This window comes from Lepidochelys kempii, chromosome 6, assembly GCF_965140265.1.
Source record: "Lepidochelys kempii isolate rLepKem1 chromosome 6, rLepKem1.hap2, whole genome shotgun sequence".
NCBI lineage: Eukaryota > Metazoa > Chordata > Testudines > Cheloniidae > Lepidochelys > Lepidochelys kempii.
The window spans coordinates 123,079,480-123,092,239 of NC_133261.1; the positions used below are offsets into that span (position 1 = coordinate 123,079,480).

The window sequence follows — 12,760 nt, forward strand, 5'->3', positions numbered from 1 at the left end:
TGAGCCTGTTGCAGGCTGGTGCCGTATTTCATTGCTGTGCCCCAACCCAGGCTTTACTGCCGTTGTTCCAGTGTAAAAAAAATAATCTGTTAGCGTCCACATTATGGAGGGATTTGCCTCAGATTCACAGACATCCCAGGGGATGGGAATTATACTGGGCTGATTTTTTTTTCATGCTACTTTATATTATCTAGTAACACTTTGTTCCAGTTCAAAAAAATAAACACCCCAACATAAAATGCTAAATAAAACTACGCACTCAACCTCTTGTATCCTTTTTCCTATTGAGACTCCTAGTAAGATTTAGGCTTAATATTTTCTCTTCTCTGCTCAGGATTGCACTCGGACTAGTATATGGCAAAATTCTGGCCACCTGAACCCCTTACTGCCTCCTGTCCCAATTCTCCACCAGCCCATCTGACCTCTGATGGCTCAGGTCCTGTGCCGAAGGGAGTATGCCGTGGTTCTGCGAGAACACTGTGTGCAACCGCTTTGGGAGGCAGGGAGTGCATGTGAATGAGCCATCCATGCAATCCTGTCTTTGGGCTCCATTCAGGGGCTGTGGAAATGCCACAGGGGATGGGCAGATAAGGGGTCACTAAACTGATGTCCCCTTTCTTCTTCGGTTTTGGGGGGGTTAGGGATCATGGGAGTGTCTTCCCCCTCTTCCAAATGTCATGAGGGGGGTTCTTTGCCCCAGTTAGCTCTATCCCACGTGCAGCCAGCATGTAGAGTGATGCCCGTGTGGCCTCTTTAAAGTCCTATGTTGTTGACCCTTTCCAAGCCCTGTGGAGTCAGGCAGGCCCTACTCCCTGCCAAACATCACCTTCATGGGAGCAGTCAGGTTCCGCCCCCAGGGCTGGGTGCAGAGAAGTGGCTACACAGCCGCCCCGGAAGTGAGGTTTCCCACTGAGTATACATGCAGTACTCCACGGGCTAGGGTGTGAGGTAGTAGGGCCAGGATTTAGCCCATACTGCAGGCATTTGGATACAGGACCCTGACACAATTGCATGAGGAAGCTCTAGCAAGGAGCACAGATTTGCTAGGGTCGTGGCTGGCTGGAGAATCAAGATTCGGACACAGAACAAACACAGCTTTCTGGATTGGAAACCATGCCTGGGCTAATGCTAACAGCAAGCATTTCAACCTCCACTTGTGGTCTGCACTCACAGCAAAGTTCCAGGAATAGAAATGCCCATAGTGTATTAATTAGGTCACACAATTAAGGCACCTTAATTAACTCTCTGAAATTTAGCCATTCAACTGTATTCTTCCGAACCTCCTTTTGCAGTAACTTTCCTTTTGAGGGAGGCTACACTTTCAAAAAATGTACTTGCAGCATGCGGTAATGTGCCATTAAACACACAGTGAATGCAAACAAACGGCAAACACATTCCTCAGGCCTTGGGATACAGGGATAAAGCTGTTACTATGGGAAGAGCCATTCCTGTACCAGACAGACAAGGTGGGTGAGGTAATATCTTTTGTTGGACCCTCACCCACTTTGTCTCTAATGTCCTGGGACCAACAAGGCTACAGTCCTGTAACAGCTCTAAGAGAGCCATGATATTAAGAGGGGTTTATGATGTGGACAGTGTATAAATCAGCTCTCACTAACAACTTCTTTCGCAGGGAAAAGTATGCGTTTTCATTCTCCAGATTAAAATCCAAAGGCAATGTGTGCCAAATAGCATTTTTCCACTTAGCGGTTTATGGAAGAAAAGCAATTATGGTTAAGAAGCATGTGTCAGATTCTTCTAGCTCAGGGGTGGGCAAACTTTTTGGCCCGAGGGCCACATCTGGGTATGGAAATTGTATGGCGGGCCATGAAGGCTCAAGAAATTGGGCGTTGGGGTGCGGGATGGGGTGAGGGCACCGGCTGGGGGCGTGGGCTCTGGGGTGGGGCCAGAAATGAGGAGTCAGGATGCGGGAGGGGGCTCTGGACTGAGGCAGGGGGTTGGGATGTGGGGGTGGTGGGTGAGGGCTCCGGCTGGGGGTGTGAGCTCTGGGGTGGGGCTGGGGATGAGGGGTCAGGAGTGCAAGAGGGTGCTCCGGGCTGGGACTGAGGGAGTTCAGCTTGTGGGAGGGGGATCAGGGCTGGGGCAAGGGGTTGGGGTGCGGGAGGGGGTCAGGGGTGCAGGCTCTGGGCGGCGCTTACCTCAAGCAGCTCCCAGAAGCAGCGCCATGTCTCCCCCCCCCGGCTCCTATGTAGACCCATGGCCAGGCAGCTCTGTGCGCTGCCCTGTCCACAGGCGCCACCCTGCAGCTCCCATTGGCCATAGTTCCTGGCCAGTGGGAGCTGCGGGGGCAGTGCTTGGGGCAGGGGCAGTGTGCGGAGCCCCCTGGCTGCCCCTACGCATAGGAGCCGGAGAGGGGACATGCTGCTGCTTCTGGGAGCAGCACAGAGTTGGGCAAGCCCCTGACCACACTCCCCAGCTGGAACACTGGAGCAGGGCAAGCCCCGGACCCCGCTCCCCGGCGGAAGCTCGAGGGCCGGATTAAAATGTCTGGAGGGCTGGATGCGGCCCCTGGGCTGTAGTTTGCCCACCTCTGTTCAAGCCTGAGACTCCCTCAGCTGAATGTGTATGATTGCAAATGAATGAGGACCAAAACTAAAAGGCCCCCATTTTCAGCAGGCCTCTGAATTGTGCATGTATCCATCTGCATGTGTCAAAACCATTTTGGACACTTACACTTGCATTTGTGTGTGCATATATGGAAGGGTAAGGACCTGACTGACTCAGCTGTGTGTGCAATGCCAGAGCTGTTTGTAAGTGCAAATTTTGGGTGCACCCAAACCGTAGGAGCACTAAAAATGTGGGTTAATTTTCATTTAAAACAGTAAAATGTAAAACAACACACATTTTTTAAAAAGTGTTTTTGTAAATCTAGCAGTTATTTCCAAAATATTCATTTTTTTTTTTTTGGTTACTGGCCATTTCCCAGATTATAAACTGCCAGGCAATGCAAATTTGCTTATAATCAGTAGTGAATTTAAATCAGGTTATCCTAGCTGCATTTCTCACAGCGGGTGTTCTTTTCTTGGCTGAGTTACATGTCGCGTCTCAGCTGTGATAACAGCATTCCCTTAGTTTTACTGTACTGCCCACTTAAATTATGCAGCAGGAAAGTCACCCCTCCTTACAGACAGGCAGAGTAATTTGGCTTTGTGCATGGAATCAAGCGGGAGCGGGATGGAGTTGGGCATTTACCGTCTTTCCCCAATCTGTGGGCACAGTCGTACAACTCCTCTCCAGCCACTATGTCAGCTGCTGGGCTGGAATAGCATCCCTCTGGGCAGGAAATCTTGGGCCATTGGGTCAGTTTAAACCTAGGTCCTGTTGCTGCCCTGTTACCATGTCCACAGCACCTCCCTCCTCCTGGTCCTGTCTGGGCAAAATTTTTCAGCCAAAACATTGTACTGGTGGAAACAGCCGATCCAGGTTGAGCAGAATATTGAGCAAATTCGTGCTGATTTTGGTGACTTATTTCAGTTGGGGGAAAAAATTGTAAGTTTTGTTTTGACACTTCTGATCTAAAGCAACTTTTTCTCTCAAAATTACCTTCAATTTTATTTTTAAAACAGGGCGGGGAGACTTGAAATCAAAACGAAACACTCTAGATGAAGCATTTTGTCCTGACCTTTTCATTTGCCCTAAATTTTAATAATGTTCAATTTTGGGTTGACCTGAAACAATTCGCCCTCCCCCAGAATTTCCAGCAAACTGAAATATCCATTGTTTGCCCAGCTTTAGTAGGCATTGCAGAGACTCCCTGCCAATGCCAGTGTGGCCCCCGTCTACGTGGTGTCCTCCTTATTACAGAATGGAGAGCTTGTATTTAACAGCCTAATTATTTCTATGTAGGTATTAGCCTAGCAATGAGAGCCTGCACCAAGCCAGTGTGTCCTGTTCTCTGCAGTCCAGAACCCCGCCTTCCAAAATGGAGGATGACCATTGTTCTCTGCAGCCATATGTTTGCACAATGACAGACACTACGCACACACGTGTGTACTCACATCCCCCAACATCCTTGTACAACAGCTATTCCTCATGCACACGCATGTGTTCACACACAGGCACAGACCCAGCCTAGCGTATAGAATCATAGAATATCAGGGTTGGAAGGGACCTCAGGAGGTCATCTAGTCCAACCCCCTGCTCAACGTAGGACCAGTCTCCAACTAAGTGGGACAGAAGGCCTTTGAGTGGAGGGTGACGTTAGCCCTGGCTGAGTGGGACTTCAGTTTCAAAGAATGCATTTTAAGCACACGGCAGCGCACAATTAACCACGCACCAGGGAGTGCAAAGAAATGGCCGTGATTCCATAAGAGAACTGAAGCTCCTGGCCAATTGTTCCCTACCCTGAGCTCACGTAAGCCCAGGCCCCTTTATTTCTGTGCTCTGATTTAGGCACACCTCATGTCAGGGGTGTGGTGTTCAACATGCAATGGGCCTGTTGACGTGCCCGTCTAGGCACACAATTAGTTATAGGCCTACAACCCAGGCTTTTTTCTCTCCCCCACGGTCCCCTGTTAACAGTGACACTGCGCCACTTGCCCACAGCATTTGCAATCCAGTGCCTCATTTATTTCCTTTCTGAAGAGTACAGAACGGTGGTAACTGTTGTCAAATCCTTTGTTATTCAGTGTCCCTGTGCAGCCTTTGGAGCACAGCTGGTCACAGGCTGGGAGTGAGCGAAGAGTCATTCCAACTCTAAACCCCAGCCAGCCTTAAACAGGCAAAGGGGCAAATTCACCCTGACGTACACAGGTAACTCCAGTGGTGTCAGTGGAGTTGCAGCCACATATGACAGTGGTGACTTCAACCCAGAGGTTTTAATGGAACTTGACCCTTTACACCAGGGCTGGCCGGCCTGCGGCTCCGGAGCCCCGTGCGGCTCTTCAGAAGTTAACATGCGGCTCCTCGTCTAGGCACCAGCTCCGGGGCTGGAGCTACAAGCGCCAACTTTCCAATGTGCGGGGGGTGCTCACGGCTCAACCCCTGGCTCTGCCACAGGCCTGACCCCACTCCACCCCTTCCCACCCCTTTCCCCAGAGCCTGCCATGCCCTCGCTCCTCCCCCGCCCCCGAGCCTCCTGCACCCTACGAAACAGCTGATCAGGTGGTGCGAGGAGGGAGAGGGAGGTGCTGATCCGGTGGGCGGGAGGCACTGGGAGCAGGGCAGGGGAGCTGATGGGGGGCTGCTGACATATTACTGTGGCTCTTTGGCGATGTACATTGGTAAATTCTGGCTCCTTCTCAGGTCCAGGTTGGCCACCCCTGCTTTAGAAGTTTGGCTCAGGCAGGGATTTAAAACATGGGAGGGGGTTGATGTTGTCTGAAACTCATTTAGTCTGTGCCTAATCTTCAGATCCTATAGTGCTGAGCACAGTACAAACACCTCAATAGGCCAGGTATCGTGCAAAGAGCCTCATCTTAGGCTATATAGCAAATTATCTTGCTTTCACTAAAAATTGATGTGGGGGGCAGATTATCCCACCTCTGCCTTCTGCAGCATTCTTACACCCTCCTCTGAAGCAGCTGGCTCTGGTTACTATTAGAGTCAGGAACTGGAGAAGATCTCAGGTCTGATCTAGTCTGTCAGCTCCTATGTTCTTATGCGAAAGCTGAGGCTGATAAATGTGTATACCTGAAGGCTAGACAATATATTGTTGCATCTGCATGCATTTTAAAAGGGATAATGATACCTCTCCTATAAAGTATTCGGAGAGCTACTGATGAAAAGCATGATATAAGAGCAAGGTGGTGTTATAAATAGTTCTGAGCCCTTCCCACTTTTTCAAGGGTGTTTGGTTGTGTTTGGGAACATACTGTAAAATAAAGCATAGAAATACACTGCAGTCTTACGCTAGTGGAGAAAGGACCATCTTGAATTGCTTGCCTCTTTAGTATTGCTGTGATTGTCTCCTTTTCATGTAGGCGGGATACATGTCTGGGATGCTGGTTCCTGTGGGGGTTGGAATAGCTGGAGCCCTGTTTATCCTGGGAGCGCTCTACAGCATTAAGATCATGAATCGCCGAAGGAGAAACGGCTCCAAAAGGCATAAAAGAAAGGTACAGCAAATGTAAAGAAAACCCAGATCTGCTCTCCTGACCACTCTCCTGTTCCCATTTGTGGTTCATAAAGTAGATACAAGCTAACTGTGGAGCATCATTGTGTGTTTGGGTTGAAATGGGCCACTGTTCTAGATTATATTAATTATAGTGGGGGAGGGGCAGGTGAAGGAATTGAAAGGTTTTGCCCATGTAATTGACTCTAAGCTTTTCTTTTCCTTAGCAGAGGGAATTTAACAGCATGCAAGATCGAGTAATGCTCTTAGCTGATAGCTCTGAAGATGAATTTTGAACCCGACTGCAGAGCCGTTGTGATATCCAGTGACTTTTTCGGGGGCAAGGGGAGAGGAGGGAGCAAAAGGAAGGCATTTGTGTTGCATCACTGCTATCAGCCACCATGTGCCACTGTGTAGTGGTTTTTACATCCTGGCAAAACAGGCATGCTGTATTCTAAATGTAATGCGCAATGATGTTTGGTTTTATACAGTAGTGAGATTACACATTCACACAGTGCTCCTCATTGAAATGCAGAATACGTGTTGTTACAGCTGGAGCTGATTCTAATGGATGGCGACTTTGTGTTGATCACAGTGTAATGTTTTTGTTCCAGCTGATGGTAACTAATCATAATTATTGCTGTCACCTAATTTCAGGATGGAAACCTTCACCGAGAATGACTTCTGTCCAATTAGTTAACTGTAAATGTTATATTACCGGAGCTAGAGTTTGTCAATGCTAAAATTAGCTGTTCTGCTTAATTAACAAACTACACACTTGAACCACCTCCCTTGTCAACAGGGAGATGCCCAAGTACAGTCCAATTATGGACATAATAATAGGCTCATTTGTACGTTCCTTGCCCCAATTTCCCTTGTCCTTTTAAAAAAATCCTCCTTTTAACTGTGTTCCATGTTTAGGGAAAACATATGGAAATGGCAACAAAACATGATTGCCAGCCTAAATATTCAGTGCAGTTTTCACCAGCATTATAACAGCACAACAAATGCCACCACACGCACATTGACAAATGCTAAGATGCTCTTTGCATGAATCTCTTAGCTTTTATTCAGTGTGCCGTTGGAATATCAAGCAGGCAAAAGAAATGGAAAAGCAGGCTGGAGCGTTTGCATCTTAAGGGGCTTGTCTGATTATTTGTTTGGTGTGGTTCACCTGTCATGCAGAGCTCTGCCCTCTTAGCGGTACTAGAGAAATAATAATCGAGTGTCTGTCTCTTTTCACAATTGGTAACTAGCTGTTATAAGCGTCACAGACACCTGTGGCCCTCTGCATCATGGAAGCTGCATAATGCTGTGGCTGTGTCCTGCCATCTGATTGATCAGGAAAGCAGGTAGTGTGTGGGATGCAGTAGGGATGGCAAATGAAGCACACGCTGTCGGCTCATCCAAAAGCAGCTCTCCTCCTCTTGAGTGCTGAGGAGGACCTCACCTGTGGCCGATAGATTTTTTTTTTGGACCAGATTCAGATCAGGTTTAGAAGTCGTGCCAGCACAAGGCTGCCATGCATGTGGCTGGAGATGGGTAGGCAGTCATGGCTGGGCTACATATGGTCATAGATAGCAAAGGCCCCATCAGTGGGGAGGGAAGTCAAGGCTGGGATACATGTGGCCAAACAGAAAAGGCAGTCAGGGCTGCAGCATGTGTGGTTTTGGGTGGAATGGGGTCAGATTGGGAACATGTGGGCACAGGCCAGAAGGCAGCTGAGGCTGGAGTGAAGGCAGCCATAGCTTAAAAAGGTTTTAGGACGGGGTGTGTGTGGCCATCAGTGGAAAGGCAATCAAAGCTGTAATACATGCAGCCACAGATAGCTCAGGCTGGGGGAAAGTGGCCTTACTGGTCATTTCATCAGCAAGCGTGAGCAGAATCAACATGTACAGATGATCTCAAAATTACACAGGGAATTAGCAAAGCATGTTTCTGGAACTGGACAGGAAAGAAGGGGCATTGCTGCTGAGCTGGTTGTTCGGTCGGTTGTTTCAGCCCAGAATATGTGCCATGTTTTGTGTTTTTTTTTAAAAAAAGGCCCCTTATTTCCTCTGCTCTGGCGTGCAGTGAGATGGCTGCTTCATTCTGCAGCCATATTACACTGATGCAAAAATCCTTATTCCCAAGCTGGAAATTGCCCCTATTCCAGGGAACCGTGACTAAAGCTACTATGAGTCGAGGAGACAAGATGAGTCAAGTAAGGTCAGGAGGCTGCTCGTTTATCTAGATCGATCCCTCTAAACCTTTGAAAGAAGTATGAGAGACGTGCTTGAAGAATAGTCAGGGTATGATTGAATTCTTTGTAAAGGTGAAAAGGACCGGCTAATTGCCAAGATGCGACATAGCAAAGCCCTGAAAGTTACACCAATGGCTTGTGAGGATGGTACAGAAGCCAGAGATACAGGGAGGTCCCACTTCTGCCCTATCACCCTGCCCATACCCTCCACCCTGTGGGGGCCAGCATCATTTGAGTATGTAAATTCTATCGTTGGCATGCACAGGTGATAGTGATCAAACACTGCATGGGCACATGATTATGTGTGCAAAGCTGAGGCTTATGCTTTGAAAATCTGACTGGCTGCTGACTGCAGAAAACAGCTCACGCACCAACCAGTGGATACAGTGCGAACCGGAAAAATTGGATTCCTTCTCTGGGATAGTGATAGCTCTTCCTCTGGAAATGGAGGGCCAGTGGACTGCAGAATGTCATGCACAAATGTGATGTGTAATAACAAGTTTGCTCACTCAAACCGAGGTTCTTTGCAGTATCTCTTTCCCATGTTATGGTGGTTTCTCTTGAGAGTGAAAGAAGGCACCAGCAGGATTTGAAATGCGCCTATTGATGAGTCTTCCAATCTGACAGCTCTGTATGGTGAGTCAGGGATTTCTCAACAAACACGTGGAAAATAGAGGTGGACTAAGGCTAAACAGAGCCAGTTCCAACAAAATGTTGGGGTCCGCCTGGAGAGTGTCTTCCTTCAAGCACCCCTCTGGGACAGACTTTCCCTCCCAATACCTCCAGATAGACTTTTGTCTTCCACCCCTGGGTCTTTGGTCTTCCTGCCTTGCTAGGCAGTCCCAGATCCCCTGGCAGCAATCACCTGTTTATTCTGTAAAAGCGGCAAAGAGTCCTGTGGCACCTTATAGACTAACAGATGTATTGGAGCATAAGCTTTCGTGGGTGAATACCCACTTCGTCAGATGCATGTAGTGGAAATTTCCAGAGGCAGGTATAAATATGCAAGCAAGAATCAGGCTAGGGATGTTTGTTCTGTTGCCACTTGCTACTCTGCCTCTCACTGGTGCTCTGAGGTGTCTCTGTCCATGAGGTCTGGATCTCAAGGATCCTGCCTAAATCCACCCGGGAAACATATAGCATTTATTTAAATACAGTTTAAATCCAGTGGCAGGGTTGTTTGTTCTTATAACAAATGGTTAAAGCCACTTTCTCTCAGAGCTAGGGATCAGTCCTAGGTAGGAGAAGTATTTCCTCTTGGAATGAATGCCCACTCTTTCCTTCTCTCTCTCTCAAGTTGCTTGGAGGAGGAAAGATGGTTTTGGGGTATTGCCACATTGACGAAATGAGGAGCTTTGCTGGCTAACTACCCGCTCCAGCTGGGGCTTCTGGTAATAGGGAGGTCTTTTCATTGGTCTCTTTGAGGACCTGGCCAGGCTTGTGGCCAGGTCTGAAGGGGGAAGCGAAGCCTTCAGCAGAGTGACTTTCATCCCAGCTCAGCTTAATTAATGTTGTCTCAGCCAGAATCAGCTTTTAGCAGGCTGGGAGCAAGAGGCTATACAGGCAACTGTTGGATATTTGTGGAAATTTTTCTCCCATCTTAAAGGGGGAGGCAAAAGAAGAACGTATGGGCTAAGGGCATGAACCGTTCTGTAGGAGTGGGTGTAACTGACTTAGGAGCAGCAAGGTTAGTAACTGGTCTCACTGGGCTCTTTGCCAGCGGCGACGCCCCGGAAGACAGATCTGAGCTGGTAGCGGGAAGGTGAGCTGCTGGGGGAGATGAGAGTCAGAGGACTCGGGAAAACTCAGTGAGACCCAAACGGCTGGGAATCAGCAGGGCTGTCTGCAAGGAAAGCCTCTGCATTGTGCTGCGGCTAGTGACTGTTCACAAGGGGTAACAGCGGTGTGGGGCTCTGTGCAGTAGATTTGTAGCCTGTGTTGACTGAGCAGGAAAAGAGGAAGCATGGGGGTGGAGGGGATCCCAGTGCTAGGAATGTAAATAACGCTGCTGTGGCCAGGGCCCCTCAGCTGGGGATGTCAGCTTGTTGGATTGGAAAAGCTGCTAGCCAGCCACTCTGGCCTTTTGTTGTGCTAATAAAGCCGTAGTTTGGGAAATGCTAACTTTGTACGCTCAACCGTTTCTCTTTTTTCCCCACTGTCATTAAGTTCATAAGAAATTAAAAGGAAGGCTGCCTGCGGAAATGATGAAGCTGCATGTAAATGAAACAGCTGCATTTCTCTCTCCTTGTCTGTCCTGGTGTGTTTGACAGCCAAGAACAGCTCAGTACTATCATGGATTTTATTCACTCTGCCTGTGCCAGGCACATGTGCTAACCACAGGGCTGTAACAGCTGTGTCTGAAGTAGGGTCTGACAGTTAAATGCAAACTTCCCAGTGGTTAAACAGCACTTAGGTGCAGGAAGTAGGGGTGTGGGAGGTGCTGCAGCACCCCCCTGGCTTGAAGTGGTTTCCATTATATGCAGGGTTTGCAGTTTGGTTCCATGGCTCTCGGCACCCCCACCATACAAATTGTTCAGTGGCCCTGTTATGGTGAGACATGAGCTGCCGTAGCAGGAAATGCCAAGCTCGCTGAGATGCGCTACGCTTCCTGGTCATGTTAAATGTCAGCCATTGTGGTCCCTCTGGGGGCCGGGGTGCATCCGCCTGTGGGAAGCAGCAGAGGGCCTATGAAACTGTCAGGTGATGCTCAAGAGGACCTGATCCAAAGACCGATGAAGTCGATGGAAAGACACCCATTGACATCAGTGGGCTTTGAATGAGGCTCAGAGTTTCCAGCTAATCTCCTCCTCCCCCACAGGGTGCTGGAGAGGAGGCAAGTGGCATAGCCTTCCATAGCGTTTGAAGGGAAAGCCCCGGTCCGGCAGATACAGGGACATCCACAGAAAGGGCTGGTCCCTCTATGCTTTTGTTCTGGGCCCCTTGACATCATGACTCCCTCAGGAACGGGGCTGTCATTAGCCAGGCTCGCAGTGTCTGGGCAAAACCATCCTCTCGGGAGGGCTGCAGGCATGCAGCGCAACATAATGCAGATTCTAGCAGCACTGGTATAGACAGCTGCTTGGAGAGCCTCTCCTCTGATGAGGAGCATGCCACAGAATTCAGCTGCGACCTGGATCTTCTGATCCAGCTCTCCCTCTTGCATAGACAAGTAGAGACAATGGCCAGGCCTATTATTAGGCTGCCAGTGAAAAATCATTTTGGAATGTCTTTGGAAAGGAGGCCAGGCCTGATCCAATGCCCGTTGAAGTCAATCGGAGGTGGAGCTGGCCCTCGGTATGCACGCACCGTTTAACTGCATGTCCATCTAGGGCCTGATCCAAAGGCAGATGGCGGAAGGACTTCAGAGGACTTTAAAATTGCTTCCCAGACAGCAACCTGGCTTTCACCAGTAGCTGGACAAATCCGTTTGAAATAATCGGGATGCAGGCTGGGTGGGAGTCGTGTCCTGTGGGAGTAGGGTGCCCAGATAGCAAGTGTGAAAAATCAGGACAGGGGGTGCAGGGTACTAGGCGCCTCTATAAGACAAAGCCCTGAATATCAGGACATCTGGTCACCCTATATAAGAGCTGAAACCTCCCGTCTCTTAAGGCTTTCTTGATTTTATTTGTACTTAGTCTTAAAATAAACCACTTCTTTTTTTTTAAACTGCTTTTTAAAAAAAATATAACAACTGCACTTGTTTCTGGCCCTACTTTGCAACAGTGGACTGTCAGCCTCCGAAAATAGGGGTGTATCATGAAACCGTCGGCCCAGTCGTAACCACAGTGCAATGATCCCTTTGTTTGGCACAAGGCAGGTAGCTTGCTTCTGTTACTCAGTGGATGCCTGGTTAGGAATTTTATGCTAGCACAAGCCACGATTTATTGTAGGCATCACAAAAGAGTTTCACTGCTTAAAGTTTTGGTTCAAATGGGAGGAGCAGGCCTGCTTGATGTGCAGTTCTTGTCATGACAAAACGTACCTTCACTGTACAGCTGCTGATTTTAAAACGTCTATCATAGCTGGATGTTCACCTTCGATTCCATTTTTTTTTTTTTTTTGGACTGCATGGCTTCCATAAAGTGCTAACAGCAGTCCCTTGTGCTTTCCTGTGGTTTTCTATTCCAAACCAGAACTACTGCTCATATTGTACCAATGGAATGTAGCACTTTGTTAAATTAAAATATCAGAAAATAAAAGCTGTCCATCATATCTACCTTTAATTGACTCGGATCCTTGATTTATGGTTTGTCACTTTGGCTTTTTTATTAATATTTGAATCATATTTTTAAGACTCAAGCTTTTCTTTTCTTTACTGTCTGATTTGTTTGCATGTTTTAGGGGCCTGTGCAAGATTCTGCCTGGGACTGAATCGTGATATTTCTGCAGTTTTCCAGAAGTTAAATGCAAACGATCCAGGAGATCCAGAAATAGGTTCTACAAAT

General features: G+C 48.2%; 1 protein-coding gene across 6 annotated transcripts in view; it reads left to right on the forward strand.

Moving 5' to 3' along the window:
- ARMH4 (armadillo like helical domain containing 4) overlaps positions 1-12,538 on the forward strand; it is a 111,783-nt gene extending 99,245 nt beyond the window's left edge. For 5 of the 6 annotated variants that reach the window (XM_073350002.1, XM_073350000.1, XM_073349999.1 and 2 more), the window contains 2 exons: positions 5,943-6,077; positions 6,301-12,538. In XM_073350002.1, the coding sequence (XP_073206103.1) occupies positions 5,943-6,077; positions 6,301-6,369 (204 nt within the window). In that variant the 3' untranslated portion in view covers positions 6,370-12,538. The remainder of the gene's footprint in view (positions 1-5,942; positions 6,078-6,300) is intronic. The other variant, XM_073349998.1, reaches the window with a different exon arrangement.
- The last annotated feature ends 222 nt before the right edge of the window (positions 12,539-12,760 follow it).